The sequence below is a fragment of the Athene noctua genome, chromosome 17 (assembly GCF_965140245.1).
Source record: "Athene noctua chromosome 17, bAthNoc1.hap1.1, whole genome shotgun sequence".
In the NCBI taxonomy this organism is placed as follows: Eukaryota; Metazoa; Chordata; class Aves; order Strigiformes; family Strigidae; genus Athene; species Athene noctua.
Window position 1 is genome coordinate 3469243 of NC_134053.1, and position 20631 is coordinate 3489873.

The 20631-nt window shown below is 36.3% G+C and overlaps 1 protein-coding gene across 4 annotated transcripts in view; it reads left to right on the forward strand.

Moving 5' to 3' along the window:
- The window catches only part of IFT81 (intraflagellar transport 81), a 45233-nt gene that overhangs the window by 906 nt on the left and 23696 nt on the right, over positions 1-20631 (forward strand). For 3 of the 4 annotated variants that reach the window (XR_012634670.1, XM_074920853.1, XM_074920854.1), the window contains exons 3-11: positions 486-589; positions 1225-1405; positions 4341-4430; positions 5506-5571; positions 5890-6000; positions 7231-7315; positions 15231-15394; positions 18045-18140; positions 20149-20295. Coding sequence is in view for 3 of the 4 variants with exons in the window: in XM_074920853.1 (XP_074776954.1) it covers positions 486-589; positions 1225-1405; positions 4341-4430; positions 5506-5571; positions 5890-6000; positions 7231-7315; positions 15231-15394; positions 18045-18140; positions 20149-20295 (1044 nt within the window). In the remaining variant the exon portion in view is untranslated. Of the gene's footprint in view, positions 1-485; positions 590-974; positions 1054-1224; positions 1406-4340; positions 4431-5505; positions 5572-5889; positions 6001-7230; positions 7316-15230; positions 15395-18044; positions 18141-20148; positions 20296-20631 lie in introns of those variants that run through there. The other variant, XM_074920855.1, reaches the window with a different exon arrangement.

The following is a 20631-nucleotide window of genomic DNA, read 5'->3' on the forward strand; positions in this document are numbered from 1 at the left end:
TCTTAACTTGGTTCCTACTAACAACCACTCTGTTAAGTCAAAGATCGGGTTGTCTTGCACACATACACAGGGCAAGAACTGATCCTCATGATTTATCTGATGCAATACATATTGAATCCCTCTCCTTTGAGGTGGCCAAAAATGTGTGTAAGATCGGAAGGGATTGTTCATACATCTGGGGTGCAGATACATGTATCTTGCTGTGCAGGGATATCTGACTTCCTTGGTGGAAGTAATCGGTTTGTCTGCATAGATGAGGTCCCATGAGCAAGGGAGAATAAATTTACCTGAATACACATGTTGAAGAAAAACTCGTTTGAAGAGAATGGAAGTTTGGTGATAAAAAGGATGTTATGTGTGAAGCATCTCACTTCATTGACATAATCATGTGATAAATGGATAAAGTAATTTTTTTAGTATTACTAGTTAATTAACATGACTTGGACAAACTGGTTAATTATTTTTATTTTTTAAAAACTATTTAGCATGCTGTTGACATTAGAGAGGAGCTGCCGGAACAAACAGCTAAAAGAATGTTGAGTCTTCTTGGTATCCTTAAATACAAACCTCCAGGAAGTATATCAGACTTGTAAGTATCTTTTTGTCTACACATCACAGTAAAACATCTTTTACAGCTGATGCAGTAACGACCTTGAATTCAGTAGTTGCGTGTATTTTTGACCTCCAGCATCCCAGTGGGGTATGTTTAACGCCTTGCATACAGCTGCTCCCTTGTCCCCATGGAGTAATGGTGTAGGGGCTGCCGGCAGAAGGCTCCCGCGGGTGTAGGCTGCCCTCGGGCCCTGCTGCAGCAGCTGCTATTGCGGAGCCAGCCAGGAGAGGGTGCCGCACGACTGGAAGGGTCGGTCCCTTCCCCATCCCTCAGACCAGCCGCCCGGGGCTGGATTGCACCCTCCTGCGCCAGGTTATAACTGAGAAAACCCCCACTCTTCCCACATTGCCCTTATTCCCGAAGAATATCGCTGAAAAGGAAGAGTCGTTGTTGCTGGCTTTAGCGTTTCGATGTGTTATGGGGTTTTTATCTGTCTCAAGGTAATTGGGATCATAAATAGCAAACTGGCATCACGAGTGTTTTCTCTTTTAACAGCATTAAGAAAATCATTAGGCAAGTGGAGAGGGAATGTCAAAATACTGCAAATTGTGTGTTTCAAGCCAGTGTTCTTTGAGATTTATTGATATTTTCTTTTTGTTGATTTTATATAGGAGTGCTTTTCGCCAAGGGTTAGTGACTGGAAGCAAACCCGTAATTCATCCTGTCTTACATTGGCTTCTTCAGAGGACCAATGAGCTCAAGAAAAGAGCTTACCTGGCACGTTTCTTGGTAAAATTGGAAGTGCCAGCAGAGTTCCTACAGGATGACACTGTGGCTGACATCAACAAACAGGTACCATTTTTCATGACTGCCAACATTTTACGTTAATTAATTGCCAATAGGAAGAGGGATAAATGAATTGGGGAGTTATGTTGAGATACATGTTCAAGTGAGTTTTAAGAGCATGATGGAATCAAGGGTGAGCAAAAATTTGTAATAAGAAATACATGTCTTGACCACCTTTCTTCCAGTAACCCTGAAAATGTCTATTAATAGGTAGTATTGAATTAAAAGGTTTTAAGCCCCTTAAGTACTGGGTGCTAAATAATGTTCAGAGCCATGGTGGCCAAGACAGATTTTTATTTTTAATTTTTAAACACTTTTTTTTTTCCCCCCTTATGAACTATGACATGGATATTTTTAACTTTATAAATCACCACTTCAAACTAGTCCAGAAAATGTTCCAACCAAAAGCCAATGTCTCCTAATTATCAATTGATTGTATAGTGTTTAGCACCTAATATTTGTATTAGCTTTATCCCACTTCTGCTTCAACCATTTATTTTTTTGTGAATAAGTAAAAAATTTCTTTTTCCTGGACTGACATTCCTACTCATTATGTTCCCACTTCTTTTGTGAGCATTAAATGTTGATTTTAGATAGTCAGAGTGGGTGGGTTTGAAATGTAGAGCTTAAAGTGAGCCAAAGTTATGTTTTTAGATCGGTATTATCTGAGGTACATATTTACCTAATTTTTATCCAGTTTTCTATGCCTTTTGTTATGTATAATGACTTGCAAAATCACAGTGGGTTTGAATGTTTGTAACAGAGAACTCGATTTATTAACCAGCAAAGCTGTATAGTCTGACTGAAGCTTGACTAAGCCTTTTATTTTTTTGTTATCACTAACAATATTGGATTTATAACTTGGAATAACCAAGCAGAAGTAGCATAGAGAGAAAGGAATGCAGATTGTATGTTTTTTCAGTATGTCACAGTCTTAATATGTATAAATATCCAGCTCCGTTATTTCCATTACGTAAGATGTATTCCTTTTTGGGATTACAGTAATATAACCATTTTATTAAACTAATACCCTGCTGATTAATTCAAAACAGAAGCTGGGGTAATGCACTGCCTTAATGTAGTTTAATATTACAATGCAGATATTTAGGTACTAATGAATTAAAGAATTTAGCCTAAATTATTGAGATATACAGGCTTGCAATAGTGTCTTTTAAGAGAAACATTCTGAATATGAGAGTTTGGAAATCTTAGAACACAGTCAAGTTTTATGGGTGTCTAGAATTAAGCTCAAATGTAATTTTATAAATTATTGAAAGAAGATGCTGAGAATACTTGCCACCTTCCTGATCACATTATGGTTCAGACATCAGATTGGCTGCAGTATATAATTTAAGAAGTAAGCAAATTCAGGTGTAAATCTTGCTGTCCAGTCTTCAGTGAGTTGCCCCCAGGTGCCGGGAATGTTTTTTTCCACTATAGGAACCTGAGTGTTCTTTGGTCATTTGAGTGTGTTGCTTATTCTGGGTGCACATGGGGTAGCTGCAGCTTTTTTTCAGTGAAAGTGAGAAATCCTCCCTTGTTATGGTCTGGCAAACTGTGCTATGCCCTTGTTTGAATCTTGCCACCGGTCTTGAAATTTTGTGTCCCAATAAGGAAAAGATTTACCCAACTCCCCTTTTGAAAGAGGTGGGGAATCCATGCAAGAGAAAGCTGTTGGACATCAGCAATCCTGAATACAGTTGCTCAGAGACTACCTGTTATTTTGTATTTGTTAAAGTATTTAACTTCTATAATGCTCAAGTGATATATAATACAGGCCAGCTGTGTTTTTACTCCTACTTTTTTGTAATTCATTCTTTGTTGTCCAGTGTGTGCATACCTTATCATACCTTTGTTTGCCATTTAATGAAGCTCTTTCTCTATTATTTTCTCTTCTTCTCAGTAGCCATTTTATTGCTATTTTTTTTAATTCATTCCAGCTTGTCAGTGTGTGCCTGATACTGAAATGACCAGGAATGAACAGAGCATTCTAGATGCTGGTTCTCCAGGGGTTCATAGAATTGAATTGCTGCTTCACTGCTCAGGGATATGATGCCTTTGTTTGAGCTGGCCTTTGCTGTTGCCATTTTGTGTTCAACATTCATATCAATTGCTCTTTCCGGGAAGTAAGAAATGACTTGCTATTCTCTTTTTAGATTTTTCCATCTCATTTAATGACTGTTTCTGTGGAGATTATCTTTCCTTCCATCTCAGCTTGCATTTCTCCAAGTTGAATCTAAATTTATTTCCAATCCATATTTCTAAACTCTTTCTGTCCCCTGTTATTTCTCTACCCACACAGACTTTCACACTGCCTCTCAGTTTAAGCTTACTGGTGGGCAATGTACTGGTGTGGAAGTAGCGCACTGTCTACTTCTTTCTAACTACCGAACTACATCTATCAATCTCTGTAAGATACTGAGGGCATGATTACACAATGTGTCAAAACTATTTCTCACGTGTTAAATCAGGTGTGTTCTTGGACCGCTTTGCTGGATTGAAGCTCAGTGCTGTATAAATTCAAGCCCCATTGCTCGATCAAGCATGTTGTTAGCTCACGCTCTTCCTTTCTGGGCTGATAAATTTATGTATGTGATGTACACCGATTTGTAGTAAGAGAGAATATTTTGTTAATATAGTTCAGATAACATCTTACCTTCATGTTTTGAAAATACACTATGTATTACAAGGGAAGAGGTGAAAACAGTGAAGAAATTGTGCTACTTCTTAGCGCTCCTTCAAATGGAAGATAATTCACTGTGATTTTTTTAAATTTTTGCTTTATAAGTTGACAAGCTTTTGTGATGAAAAAATGCCTTTAATTCTTGTTCTCATGATATTTCTGTTTCTATATTTACCGTCTTAGTAGTAAAACAACATGTTGATATGAAAATCCTTAGACACAGAGCTCATTCTGCATGGTTTTTATTTCATTTTATAGTATGAAGAACTGATGGAAGCATTTAAAAACCTACATAAGGAGTGCGAGCAGCTCAAAACATCTGGTTTATCTACTGCAGAAATACGAAGGGTAAAAAAAATCTGACAAAATCACACAACTTTTGTTTAGGGTTTTTTTTGAATGTCAGTTCTATTTTTGTTGGTTTTGTGGATTCATTGCAATGTATAAGTTGTAGAGGTTAGAGCTGGTAGGCACTGCAGCTGCCTTTTTGAAACTGTTCTGTGTTGGCAAACAGATTAGAAAGTCCTTGCTTGTGCTTAGAACTGAGCTTTCTGAAGCAGATTGGGAAGCAAGGCTGCCAAGACTGTGTTCAGCATGATTTTCCAATATTAGAACTCCTTTTCCTGTGAATGCAAACTGATACAAAGCCTTTTGCTTTACTGATGTAGGGTAATAATTTCAGAGGATATTGAATGAATTAAGAGCTTTACTCAACAAAAATGGTGATCCTGTGTGACTGAGGTGTTAAGTAAAGATATTTGCCCTCTTTCAGCAAAATATTTAAGCGCGGTACAGCTTTCCAGTAAGACATATGGACAAGATAAGAAAATGTTGAGATAAGGCCTAAATTTGGAGAATTTATTTCCCTTTCTCTCATAACCATCGATCCCTGGGATCCTGCTGTGGTAAGATAAGATTAAAGGAGAGTAATAATCGGATACATGTTTTAGCACTAGAAAGTGTTTCTTTTAACACAATTTTACTGCAAAAAGTGGCAGCAAACATCACTCATATGCAACTACATGCAAAATTATCTGCCAGGAAGTGGGTAATGATGGTAACATTAAGAACATGTGTTTGACTGCATCAGATGTTGTATTCATACTGATTTTGGCTTGGTCGTTTCTGATTGTTTGGTTTCATTTTAGAGAAATCCACCTGCTTTTATTTTAAGTGTTCACACTAATATTCAAGGATGCGGATGAAGGAATGTTAGCATAAAGAGAGTGGGAGCTGTGGGGGAAGTAAGAGAGAGAAGAGAGACTGAAATCTAGGATGTCCTGATCATAGATCAATAAAATTATAACTGCTTCAGTGTATTCAGAGAATTCTGATTTTTGTGTTTATTTGAATAGAATTTAGTCCAATCCATATTATATTGTAAATAAATTAACACTGTATCTATTTTGTTTCTGCTTTTTAGGACATCAGTGCAATGGAAGAGGAGAAAGATCAACTCATCAAAAGAGTAGAGCGTCTTAAGAAGAGGGTAATAAGAGAAGTAACGCTGTTACATTTCAGTGTCATAATCCTTGGCTTGCAACTCTGATTTAGGAATGCAAACAAGGATTAAGATAAACATACTGTATGTCTAGGAAGGAATCGAATAACTAATTGACCCACAGGGAATCTCCCTAGGCGTTAGTCCAGAGCTTTTAAGAATCTTGAGTCCAGTACTTTGCTGTCATTTCTGAGTAGTAACATGTATGGAAAGGAAGTGCTAAGTGGGCTTGTGAGACATATGATCTCTTTAATGTATTTCTCAACTATCTGACAGTAACATGCACTATTTATCCACTTGCTGTAGGTGGAGACAGTACAAAATCATCAACGGATGCTTGAAATAGCAAGACAACTTCGCTTAGAAAAAGAGAGAGAAGAGTCTTTGGCTCAACAGAAACAAGAACAAAAAAATCAGGTACTGACATAGAAGCATACCTGTTAAAATAAATAGTTGTTATTTGTTTGGGAATCATGCATTTGAAAAGTACATCAGGAACAGCAGTCCAGAGCTTCTCCCAACACCAGAAAACTAAATCCCAGTAAAATATCAAGGTACATTTTAAGGGAAGAGGCTTGACCCTGCAAGTTTGGAAACCTCATTCAAGGTACTTGGCTGCCCCAGCTGCCTCTGACATCGTCATTTACCAGTCCCAGTTCCATGACTTACTGTTGTAGCACTCAAAGAGAAGTCTTTATATTTATGGTAGTGAGCAAATCTTTCCTTAGTTTGATTTGTATCTCTGTGCATCTGCACTAAGATTTCAGGGGCTGAGTAACACAGCGAGTACCTTAGGAATATGTTTTCAGGAGCAACCTTGGGAGTTTGCTCCCTGAGTTTGACAACGATGATGTCCTAGGAAGCACTGGAAGCAGTTGACATCTGAATATAAGGGTAGGTTTTATTCCGGAGCTATGTTGTCAAAACCAGATACTTTTATAACATCCAGTGCCATACTGTTATATCATCTCACCAAATTCTGTAGCGTGTCCTTCAACACCGTATTAAAAGGAGAAAAACCTTCAGATTTCTAGTATTGCAGTCTGTATGTGGATGTGGAATCAATGTGTACCAGTAGGCTTTCAAGCGGTTGGGTCTTTGCTTTGAACCTGAGTGAGATCACAAGTAAAATGAATGTGATGTCCAGCTAATTCCAGTTCTTAGTACACATCTCTCCAAATCACAAAAATGCTAATGAACAGGGGGGTGTTTGGCAACAAGCTTTCCAGTGTGCTCTCAGGTTGGACAGTGGATTGCTGTGACAACTCCGCTGCAGTGAAGAACTGCAGTCTAAGGGTACTTACCTGCTGCCATCCTGATTCTTGCTGTCTATTTTTTTTGTTGTTCTAATGTTCAAGACACTCGTATTTTTTGTTGAAAATTGCTTAAAGAATTTCTGCCGTAGAGAAAATATCACTTGGGAGTATAAGAATACTTACCTTAATTAATACTGGAGGATATCAAGTAAACCCAGGCCAATTGCTGAAAATTTGTTTTGGCACATTCCCTTGTGAAACAGATAATCACCAGATGCTTACAGCTACCATTTTTTATATTTGGGATTCTTTTTGATACTCTTTTGTTTTAGTTGTTTAAATATGCATTTCAAAGGATTGTACTTAGGTGTGTCCAATTCTCTCTCAAAAGTTGTTCCATGCAGAGCAGAGACTACAAAGAGCACAGCTCCAGCTGAAAGAGATGCACCATGCAGTAGTGGATTCAAAACCTGAAAGTAAGTAGTAATCTATAAAAGCTGGGGGTTTATGCTTCTCTCTTAGAAATTAAATCAAAACTGGATGGCTGTCAGTAATATTGTGGTGCCAAAAAGCATATGGGAACTTAAGAGAATCTGAAGAAAGAAATAACTCGTGTTCTAAAGGCACATGCTGGAGATCCTAAGCCTGATGATGTCATATTTTTGAGGTCCACTTTTTAAAAAATCTTAAAACACTTAAATACTGAATACTAACCATAAGACTCTGCAAGAAAGAATCAGTTGGAATTATAGAGGGCTGGAAAAAGCAGAAACCTCTTCCTAAATCAGAAGTTTGTCTTTTCTAAGGTTTTATGCCTTTTGTATTTGTAATTGGGCATTGGTGAAATACTGCTTCTTCCAGATTTTCTCAGTGAACATACAAATACATTGAATGCTGTGTTTTATTCAGTGTAGGCTTATTTTTCTAGTTACCGTCTATAAAATACTTTGTTTGAAAAGCTTTAATGCCTGTTTCTTTTTGTAGTGCAGTTATGTTGTAGTTTTGTATGGTACCAAAAATAAAGCTACTTCTTAGTTAAGCTTTTTTAATTGAGCATGGATTATATATATACACAGACCCTTATATATGATAATGTTTCTAAGTATATATACTTGATATATCTATATAGTGAAGTCTATTTATATATGAATAAATTTGTTTACATATGAAAATACTTTGTTCTCATTATACGACTAGCTCATTTGAGTTGTATGTTGCTGTGTTATATTAATATAGTGAAATTGCTTCTCATTTTCAGTGGTATCTCAGTCTGCAAATAACCTCAGCAAAATAAATTATACTACTTGTGGAGCAAGTTAGTACTCTATGATCATTTATAAAATGAGCAGGTGGGAAGGAATTGCAGGTACTAGATAAGCGCATAACTAGCTGTCTCGAAGGTTACAATTTGACAGCCTCTAGGTTTGTGAAGATTTAATCGCTTTGAAAAAAAAATATAACACGGATTAGCCTGGCAGTTTGACAACAGCACTAGGAGTCAGTTTAGGGTTCAGTGTTTCAGATGTATGTGATCTTTGGCAAATCGCTTAAGCCCTTTCGGTTTTTCTCTTGCACTTGGTTGTTAATAACACATCACAGGATTGATAGAGGTTTTATGTGCTGTTCATACAGGCATTGAGATTGATTTATAGGGAAATACTTTGCTGTATATGAGGTAGTGTGAAGGTATAAGAGTCAGAATGGCCCTTTTCACAGGGCTTTTCCAGTTCCATTCTAACTTGCTGTGGTAAAAAAAAAGCCATAGAATGATTATTATATGTATAAATTACTTCCAAAATGATAGAATCTGACTACTTATTGATTTAAACTTAGCAAAGTAAGTCATTGGCCTACTCTTCCAAGTGCATTTAATATTCCTGTTGCCTTGGCAGCTGTTTTGAATTAGAGAATATTTTTCAGTCACCACCACATTGTGTTGTCATTACTTTGTAATTTTACTTTAATTTTTTTACGATGCTCATCAGCTGCTGAACCACAAATGGAACTAAAAGAGTATCTGAACTATCTTCTTTACTCAAAGGGACCTGCAGTGGATTTTATAACTGTTCCATTTTTGCAGTAGCTATTGGATCGTTTATACAGCAAAGCTGTGTCAACATTTCTATTTCAGTTCCTGGGTTTTTTTTAAGGCCAATGGAAACTTGATGAGTTCAGTTCACAGAAGCAAAGGTAACATAATAAAAAGCCAGTAAATGTGTCATTTAATCATTGAGATGAAAATAAAGATAAAGTTAACATTTAATTTTCTTATCTTGAGTCCTGCTTGCAGGGGAAGAGAAAGTGTTTAGATGTTCTGAAGAAAAACTTGGAGTCATTACTTAAAGAAAACTTGTGTTGAAATATTGCCCAAACAAAGACTTCAAGACTTAGCTTTGTAATTGCTTTTCCCCCTAGTAGTTACAAAGACACTGCCTGTAGTAGCAGTTACAGAATGCCAACTGTGTGTTTTAAATAATTGAAATTAGGTGACCACAGTGCACTGAATAGGATTCCATTTATTTTAAAAGCTTTGTTGGTCTACAGTTAGCACAAATTATATTTTAAAAATTCCCTTTGGCTGCAGTTTGGTACCTCAGCTGCCTGTTGAATCTCTAGAGCTTGTGTGCTGACAATTCAATGGCTGGTTGGTAGGTGTGGATTTCCGCTGGAAGTGACATTCCTTTTAAAATAATATTCTTCCATTTTTAATACTTCAGGTGTTTTTACTTCCAGAGCAAGTTAAAATGATAAAAGTTGTTAGTGAGTGGAAGCATTTTTGTTTGTCTTAAGGATGCAAGCTGCTTTGATTACTTCATCTTATAATTAATTTAGGATAAAGAAATGAAAAGGAACTCTTTAAGTAATGCAACTAGCGCGTATTCATGAGTATCATTAACATGCAGTTAGCATCAGCCTGCTTTAGCTGTGCCAGGAAAATACAGCTTATGGTTAGTAGGTTTTTAACGCTTAGAAATAATAATATTTAGAAGACTTCGTATTGTATCATGAAAAGCAGTTGATTGTTATGAGATGTTTTGTTGACCAAAATTGGTCATACTGGTTTCCACAGTACACTCCTTTCCTGTTTATTAACTTCAGTACGTTGTCTATCTAACAGAGAGGCAGTTGCTTCTGGTAGCACTAAGTAACATGAATTTGCTGTTTCTGGGGGTTTTTGTGTTGTTGTTTTGGATATGAATAGTATTTTTATTAACACTGACCAGTAGAGTTTGAATAATCTAGCTCATGCTTTCTCAGCAGGATTGCCATCTTTTTGCTTTGAATATCTCTGCTGGCACAAACACAAATTGTTAATGCCAAGAAACAAAATGAATGACTGAAATTCTTGATCTCTGTCCATTTTACAGGACATTATTGTTCACTTTATTGGCAAAAATACGAAGAAGTGGATGACTAGCTTGAAAATATTGATTAAAAGAATGTGTTAAGATGATTGATGATAAACAGTGAAATGTGTAATTTATATACTCCATTAAGTTAATATGCAGTAATAGATTTAGAGCACTGAGAACTTCAAAGATACCAATCAAAGGGGAATTGCTTTGTACCGATGTCTATTTTATGTCATTCTGAACACTTGGTGAAAAATAGACATTTAGGATGCTATATTGTTTAAATATTCCATTTGAGTGAAAACATTAACATTTTTCTTTTCCACAGAAGTATCTTTCCCTAAAATTCCACGTTTAAATGATCTCCACAAACACTGCAGTCCACATTACAATTAAAATTAGAGATGTATTTGGTAAAGGAGAATGGATTAGGTGGAACTTTATTTCCACCTTTAAATTATTTTATTTATTATAAAGTCACTGTTAGTTGATGTAAGGTTGGGTGAAGCACTTCTAAGCTCACTTGGTATCTTTGATAAGAATACCACTCTGGTGGGTAAGATTAATAGTATTGCTATGGTTGACTTTTTGAAGACCATTGACTCTTAACTTGCACCCTATTTTGAAGAACAAATAAGACAGGAAAAATTCAACGTAACCTCTGCTAAAAGGACTAAAAGGAGTTTATTGAAACTTTTAGAAACAAAATTATTCAGGTATCACCAAATAGATGTGTTTCTAGTCGGGACATGCCAAAATCAGTGTTTGACCCTTTCTTGTTTAGTGTTTACATCAGATACCTGAAAGAAAATAGCAGATGATCACTGGTGAGATTGTCAGGTGAAATAAAAATTGGGGGAATGACTGAACAATGAGGAGAGCAGACAGTTGATTCAAAGTGACCTTAATCACTTAGGAAGCCGAGTCCATGCCAGCAGTATATATTTTAAGTATTAGTCAAATGTCACGGTATTCCTCTACAAATAACATATATTCAATGTAGTTATAGCATGTGGGACTCTTTTTTTTTAAGAAGTGACTCTTGAAAAGGACTTGTGATGTAAAAATGGTAGAACTGGAGCTCCTGGTGTCAAAGATTTGGTGCTATCCATGCATTTATTTATTGGAGAAAATGGAATAGAAGAGTTAAGTTACCTCTTTTTAACTCTGATATGTCCATCACTGCATCCACTGACCAGAATTCAAGAAGAATGTTGAAAGGTCAGAGAGATTTCAAAGAGCATCAATAATAAATATAAACATGGAAAGCATAACTTACAATGGCAAATTCTGGAAGCTTTTTATTTTTTCAGGGAGATATCAAAGGGGTGATTCAATGATAATCTGTCAGTGATGTCCCAGGCATTCTCTTAATACAGAGAAATTGGAAGTGATATCAGTGGTAGCTGTGGAGGGAATAATTTCAGCATTCTTAGTGAGGATGATGGCAGAAAGGGGAGTGAAGGCTTTGGTGGGGGTGAATGCCATGTGGAAGTCTGTTCTAGATGTTCCTTTGCTGTGGGCTTCCTACGTGATATTAAATGAAGTCTTGGCAGATAGTCCATAAAATGAGTGCTCCTCTTTTTATTATTTTTTTTCCCCCCTAGTCCATAAAATGAGTGCTCCTCTTTTTATTATTTTTTTCCCCCCTTTTTAAAAAAATCAGTTGTTATTGCAAATGGTTTTAGTAGAAGATTCACAATTGGTAGCCTGTAGAGGGAAAAGAAGTAGGGATCTGAGTGCTAGGTTAGTGAAGATCCATTCACAGAATTATGCAGAGAAACATGCCTCTTTCCTACATGACTGAGCAAGCACTAAGAAACTTTTTCTCCCATCCTTCTCTTTGTAATAATAATAAAAAAAAATTGAATGGAAAACATGAGGAGTTGCCCTTAATAGCTCTTCATATGTAAATACGTGGTTGGCAGAACCTTGCTAAAATAACCTTAGGGCACAGAGCCAGACTTTCTGTGCAGCTTACGTATGTGGATTTTGTAACCATAAGTCAATGTTAAAACATTAAAAACAGAATTTATATGTGTAATGGAAAGATTTAAAGTATGCTTGCTTTTCTTTCCTCTAGCCTGGGAATTTGAAAAAAAAAAAGTTTTTCAATGGAAAAAAAATTAAAACAAGAGCTGCCCTATATTTTGTTCTTTAAGGTTCTGTTAAGCAGCAAAAATGGTGCTTAGGTAGTTAATTCTTCAGATGTTGAATTGTATAGGAGGAAAAATATATCTAATGTATTTAGGAAAGAAACTACATTAGTCATGGGGGATGTTGACATCATCATGTCTTTCCCCATCGAGACGTCAAGTTTTAACTTGCTTCATTGCTTGTGGCACCGTCAAGAATAAGCATGATGCAGAACCAGTCAGTGTTTAAAACTTGGTAATAGCTCTCAGGTTATCTGAGAAATAAATCTAGATAGTGATCAAGGTTATATCCTGTGAAGTCACTAGGTCCCTGCTCTTATGAAAGCAGTTGTTTAGGCATGGTCGTTTCCTGCGATTAGTGTCATATCTACAATAAATTAGTTAGGCATGTACATTTTAGTAAGAAAACTGGAGTAGTGCAAGAAATAAGTGTAGGCTATATATGCAGATTTTTCTTGCTACTAAGAGGAAAACAAGAAATGAGTTTGAAATAAAAATATTCATATTTAATATCAGAATAATTTAATTGATATCACTTTGATTTCCACACCAAAGCTCTTGGTTATAAATATGAAATTGGGAGTTGTGTTCCTAGTCAGCTCTGAGGTGATAATTCAGCTCACAGTGTGTGTGGGAAGCTTTGCTGCATTTACAGAGGTGGTAGATTCCTAGGGAGACATTAAGATGTGGTCCCTCCTGCCCAGCTCTGTCGTGGGCTGAGGAAGACTGGAATTGAGTTCTTCTGGAAGAAAGAAGTGGGAATTCTCTCTCAGGAAGTCCAAGTGTGTTCCTCAGGGTATAGCTGTAGTGCCAAGTACATAATGGTTATTGCACACACAGAGTTACTCCACTTACCATTCTGAAACCAGCCCTGATGCTGTTTGTTTTGCACAAAATAAATGACCTTTCCACAAAGAGATCATGCGGTAGTGTTGCTTTTCATAAACACAGAAATCAACAAACTAAACTGCTGGAAAAGAGGAATTCCCGCTCATTTTTAGTTTGTGTTGACTTGACTTTATTAGCAACACAGCTTTCCCTAGGGCCTGTTTTCTTTCTTCTAGTTCTTGAGGCTTTCTCAAGAATTAATGGCTTATTTCCTCTCTGGCAGCTAAGCTGAGTAGCTTTCCTTTCAATATGAGCTGGGAGCAGAGGGTGAGGAGGATCGATCAGTACAGTGTTTCTGGAGCTAAATGGTGGCAGAATAACGGGGCCCCTTTTCCTAGGCTTGTACTTCACTTTGTTCTGACCTTCTCCTGTCAGTCAGTGATACAGTCATCAACCCAAAACTCTGCTTTCACCTACATCCTTTCCCATCTCTGTGTCAGCAACACCAGCTGTACTATTGTATCTCTGTACTCAAGCTTTTCTCTACCTGTGCAATGTACGAAACACACAGAGATTCAGAATTTTTTGTTTTTCTTGACATTTCCTGGCAATTCCATATTCTCCCAAAGATGGAAAGAACCACCTTCCCCCCAAGAAACAACCCAGCCCAAAGCTAGCAAGTAGTTTTAAAAAGTACCTGGGATACTTACCTTTTAGTCATCTAGATCATGAAAAATATTCTGAAATACCTATTCCCACTCTCATCTGACATATAACATCCAAGTTTTACTGTAGTCCTTGGCACAGGTGTCTCGGAGGAGTAATTGCACTAAACTGCCTGTTGTCAGCGGAAGACTGTGTAATGTAATTTAAATAGATGCTTTATTTTATTCTGTCCCATTTTTCTAGCTGTGTATTGTTCTTATCTAGATGTACCTGTGCTTATTTATAAATTATCTGTTAAGGAGGCAAAATTACTCTCCCTAGCAAGAACCAGATTATCATAAGCACAGTGACATGCAATGTGAATCAGGCTTGAGTAGAGCAAAAGTGATAAATGGGGTTGCTTTTTTCAATGGAATTTTGGACATTACTCAGGAATTCCGTCTTTTTTTAATTATTATTATTATTTTGAGCATTCTCGGTCTATATACCGTCCTAAGATTAAACACTTGTTCTTGCAAGAAAAACCAGTGGGCTATTTACAGGGAGGTAATTTTTAAGAATTCCAGCAATGTATAAAGACCCTTAAAGTAGGCATACAGTAAATTCGGCTCATATTAAGGCCTTTTTAGATGCCAGATTGAAATAAAGTTTTAAGGGAAAATTTCCAAGGATATAACAAATTATACATGAGCTAGACCTAATTAAGATCTTTGTACAGATAAAGGATTCACCCTGAGATAATTTCTGTCTGTAGATGAAGTCATTCACACAAAAGAGTGACCTGTGCAAGCTGTAAATAGGACCAGCTTCTGGATGCTTGCTCCACTGCTCCAGACAGGGACGTTCGAAGGGATACAAGCTTTGAAAAACGTCTGAGCAAGTCAGCATAGTTGTGACGTGCTTTGCTGCCCCTCCTCTTGCATGTACATAAAACAAAGTCTAGCTCTTAACTTCTAAAATTTCAGAAGAATATAATTCACAACACAAAAAAAGTAACGTAGAATCCAATATCTTGATGTGTTTAAGACACACAGAGGGTTAATGGCTTTCTGTATCAATGCTGCATGTTGAATTTTGCATCTGATTGAGCTAGAGTTTCACGTAAGAAGGGTTTTACTTGTTTATTGATGAAAAGAATATGTCAAGGAGTTAATAGTCCTATATTAAAGATACAGATGGATAATAATACCTATTATAGTGTTTAATATTCAGATTAAAAATCTAAATCAAGTAACTACCCGTTTCTTTGAGCGTTGAAAAGAAGACTCAGATGTTATGCTGTTGTTATTGTAATGTGCTGCTAAATACTTTAATGTGTTGGTGAAATCAGACTTAATTATCCACTACATTACTTTTATAGACGCCCACTGATTTAATTTGTTTTTAAGGTTTAATGAAGAAACTGGAAGAGGAGATAAATTTCAATTCATACCTGGTTACTGAAAAAATACCTAGAGAGCTTGAAAGTAAGAAGAATTCAGCATATTTCTTACAAAAGGTGGTTGCAGAGCCAGCTATGAGTCAGTCTGATCTCAATGTACTTGAAATCAAGGTAAGTTGACCAAGGTGACTCTTTGTGTGCATGGTCTAAGGTTCTTGTACACTTTTCTTATCCCTACTTTATATCCTTGCAAAAACGTTAAATTCCCAAAGGACCAACCCTTCAGTTGTAAACCAGAGAAGATGTGTTAATCACGAAATACAAACTCTCAGAGAAGTTTTTAAAAAAAAACCCACAAACCAAACAAACCCCAAACCAAACCCAACCATATCCTTAAATGCTATTTAGAAAATTGTGTTACCAATTCGCTATGGCATGAACAGGGATGTTAATTTAGCACTAAAGGTTTGATTTTTCTTCAGATTTCACTTGTTTTAAACTCTCACAGATATCAAGGGAGTTTATGCCAACATACAGAGTGTTTATGGCATGCTGAACACCATTCTCTGAGTGATGTATCTTCATAATATTATGTCTTAGTCAATGTGCAGTGGCTCAGAACTCCTTAGTGTTTGGAACAGGTCTATATCTTTTGTTTTAGTTGGTGAGGCCAAAGGAAATCTGAGGATCAAATACTTGATCTACCTTTCCATTTTTTTTTTTTAGAAGTTAAAAGCAAATGGTGTTAGAATGAGCAAAAAACCTTATTCGCAGTATATATCCAAAATGTGCAGAGGGATTTGTTGCCACGGAAGTACGTTTATATGTTTCACTCAGTGAAGTGTTCATGCTTGCATAATCCTAAATGAAAGATTAAATATGATATATTACGTTCTAGAAGAATTTAAAGAAATGCTTATTATTATTATTATTATTATTATTATTATTATTTCTATTGATGATGATAAAAATTTACAAGTGTTAGCCAGGGCGGGAAGACTAGTCCTACATACTACTAGGTACACTGTTCAGTATAAATGTCTTATCAGTTGGTTTTTAATATTCCCAAGATCTCCAACTCTGACTTTGCTCTCAAAGATAGATAATGAGGAAACAGCGTATTTGCAATAGATCAGAGACTGATTTACCCATGGGCATGAGTGCTGCCATCCACAATTATTCTTGTGTCTTGAAGCAGAGAGAGGTTCAGCTACTCTATCAACATCAGAGCAGCCTGTGCATTCACACACAGAACATGCCAAAGTAATGTAATAAAGAAATGCCCACAGGATTTTTGGATCAGACAAGAATCAGCCATCAAGTGTCATCAAGAATACGTTCTATTTTAAGGTTAAGACTACTTTTTACAAAAGTAAAATCAGTGACAGCCTAATGCATTTTGGATTCCAATTGTTATACTTTTAAGGATGACAGCATTATTAAATGGTAGATTAGGTCTGAAATAATAAACTAGCTCTGTGATTCAGCCTCTGCTTTCCCAGTTTATTTCTTCTAATCAAAACAGTATTTGTGGTTGCAGTTATTCCTTTTAGGCATAGTTGAAGCCCTGTTTTTCACCTTTCTTTTCCAAGAGTATAGTTGGACTTTTGGCAATATTTTAAAAAGCTTCAAGGTTGTTGTTGTTGGTTTTTTTTTTTTTTTTTTCTCTTTCTCCATGAGGTAACCTTTTAATTTGTTATATTTTGGAAGTATGTTTTTCTTAATAGATAATAAAATCATGTCATATACTTGGCTGTTATCACTGTGTGGCCTTAGACAGCATTTTTTTTAGTCAGTCTTCTATTATCTCAGTGACTTAAAAATGAGCTGAATTGCACTAAGCGTGCTACTATTGTGCATTCTATAATATATAAACCAGAAATTTATTCACAGAAGGGAATATTTATGCCATCTTCAAATTCAGGCCTGTTCTACCACTAATAGCTTTTGTAAAGGAATAGAATTTACAGGAGATTTTTTTTTTTTTTTCAGGTGTTGGAGTATTTTTAGTCCTATTGAACACTTTATTTGAAATACTTAGCTTTGAATATTTTGCTCATATAAATGTTAGGGTCATGCCCAGCTCTGTACCTGCATGACATTTTGACTTCATTGGATTTCAGCACATACTTACACTGCTTGCTTATCAGCACTCATCTAGTTAGCAGAGAATTAAAGGAAGGTTGCTAGGGCTGTGGTTTCCATGGCTGATGAGAGTCCCAGTGGAGCATTAAGTCAGGACTGGAAAAGCTGGAATCAGTACGCTGGGGTGGCTGCTTATGAGTTTCTAGATGCAGTGGGCTCTAAAGCTTCAGCTAGAATGAAGATCAACAATTTGAGACTGTGGACAAACAGGTGCATTTTGTGGCAGTCGAAAGAAGGTACCGTAGAGCTGGAATGTGACAGTCTGTGACTCTTCAAAGTATTGCTAAAATTCGCTATCACTTAGTCTTTATTTGCTCCCCTTTAAAGTGATTGGGTGAAAACAAGTTGAGATTGATAAAAGTACATTTTTCACATAGTGTGTGACAACATCAGTCTTTTTTCTGTCTGTACCAATTCACATGCATTTTCTCTCCACATGCACCAGTTTACTTCATTTTCAGGGCCAACATCATGCTTCTGCCTTATCATAAAGGCACAGACTGGAAATCCAAAAACATAGCCTCTTCCTGGCCAATACTTAATGACTCATTGAGTTTTTTGGGTTTGTTTCTCTGTTTTAAAAATGGAACTAGCTGGATTGTAAATCTGGTTTGCAAAGCATTTAATTCTTGGAGAAGACAAAGAAATAAAGCTCCATTTCTACTCTGTCTTGCAGATAAATGAAGTGAATGCACAAATGAATCAACTTATTGAGAAAAGAATGATGAAGTATGAGCCAATTGATAGTAAATTTTCCATGTATCGTCAACAGGTAAGAAGGGACAAAACATTTTTTAAGCAGAAGCAGTAGAACAATTTCAGTCACTGATTGTTTTGCATACTGATTTTTTCTTTATTTAGCATAAATCGGTAGAAATGTGTAATAATGGAGGACAAAAAGAAAATAACTCGCTGTTGAACATACATATGTGTAGGGCTGAGTCAAACAATTGCTTTTGGTTGTGTGAGTGAGTTTGTATTGACTGCTGCCCATAAGCTGTTAGGTGTTGCCCTTCAGCTGCATCACAGTCATTCTGGAAGGATCGTTTTGGAGGAGCTATTTTGGTAAAGCTCCAGCTGTGGACAGGTTCTTAAAAGGCAGCATGTGGGCTGGCTGCTGCAGTCAGACCTGGATGCAAGGCTTGCTTTCAGTTAGAGCCCTTGCTTGCGTTTGACCACATGCTATTTCTCCCATTATATCTATTAGGAAGATATTCTTTGATTTTTATTTTTTTTTTTCTTCCTGAGGCTATAAAATAGTCTATCTATAAAATAGGCTGTCTGGTCTAGTCTTAGTAAATTCACAAGTTATCAAAAGGTTTTATGAACTCTCAGATTTTCAGAGCTTATGCAGAAATGTGATTTCTTTTCCGGGCAACCTGTACCACTGCTAATTTTATTGAAGATTTTCATCATGATGCTTATGGTGACGGTTTAAAAAATAAAAAGGCTTAAGCAAAATGTATCAGTGGGAGGAAAAAATTTGTGATAAAATATATACTGCGGTTCAATCACATATGCAATATGAAACGCACCATTTTGTTTTGTAAGAATTGCTCTTCTTCCCAAGAGAAGAGCCTGCTACATAATGTGCTGGTACCACAGACCAAATGGCTTCTGATAGAATCACGTTCAATGGAGGAACCACTCCAGGAGTTCAGGTCACTGCTGTGAGCTGGAAGCATATGGTGGTCTTTGCTTTGTTCTGGTAGGGACTGGCTTCTGTTTCACAAAATAATCATATATATTGTACCATAATTTGTCACTGCAGATACCTCATGAAGCAAAGAGCAGAGACACTACCCCCCAGCAGAATTCTGTTAGATATATTTTTAGAAATAAAACTGGTCTTTTTAACCTAGTGTGAGAAAGTTGGTGTGTATTTTGCTTCATTTTTTAAGTTTTCCCTTTCATATGAAGAGACCAACCATGCCTCCGGATTCATGCGCATGCATCTAAATTAATGTGTTGTGTTATTTTAAAATATTTTTAAATAGCATACTTTGGCAAGATAAAAATGCTTCTTTTTTCCCCTGAACTAATGTATACTTATGTTCCCAAATCTGTTAGCTTCTGGTCAAATGTTAGGTACTATTAAATATTCTGTCTTGTATAAAATACTGGTTTTTAAATGCTTTATCTTCTAGACTCAAAAAAAAAAATCTGCAATCTACACTATTTCTGTACTATATTGCTTTATTCATCGTCTTCTAGCTATTTGCCAAGATTTAGTGGCTCAGTTCTGCTGTTAGTATAACATATTTCTGTAGGTTGGAGTAGGTTGGAGTTATAAAAATCTCTATTATGACATTTGTGAAATCTTGGATAACTTTCCAGTTAAGCCATGTTGGTGTATCTTACATATGCACAAAAAGGGACTAAGTAGAAGGAATGGAGCAGCTAAAATGCCTACCTTTTTCTTCAATGAAAATAAAAAAATGAAGTGAAGAAATGTAAATCTAAAATGTAAAATATATCAACACAAATCTGGGGGAAAAAGGGTATTCTTGAAATCTTGACCATACTGAAGAAAGTTGGGAGCCTGCATTCAACTTAATGAAGTTGTGGTTTAACCCACGGTGTATAATGAGTAATCAATGCTTTTTTTCTTTGCAGTGAGACATGCTGATCACATTTCTTAATGAAAATCAGTTTCCGACAGTCAAAAATGTGGTTTCAGTGGTGCAATGCCTAAAATTTAATGGATTACATTTTACTAATGATTTAAATAAGGCAATTTTTACTTTACTTGTCCATATGCATTTTTAATGATCGTGCAGGCATCTATAATTTCCCGGAAAAAGGAAGCCAAGGCGGAAGAACTTCAGGCTGCTAAGGAAGAGATGTCCAGCACCGAAAAGCAGATGCTACAGAAGACCAGTCAGGCCCATGAGTTAGAAGGCTCTGAAGTTCTGAAAGGGGATGAGGTATGCAATATAACCCTGGCTATAAGGAAGAGGATATTTGTAAGAGATGGATCAATTTTTGTTAATTTGGAATTTCCTTTTAACTTTAGGTTGCAATAACTGCTTCTGCAGTATCTTATCTATTTTCTCAGTCTGTTGTCAAACTACGTGGCTTCAGCGTTGCAACAGATTGGCCTCTTTTTTTAATGCACGTTTTTTTGTCATCAAAATCCAAAATTAACATATTTGAAGACTTTTTTTTTTTAATGTGCAGATAGTGCAGAGCTGTCCGGTGCTTTCAAATGCTTCCAATATTTGTACTGCAGCAGTGCTTGATTTGTAGCTATTTTCAAATTA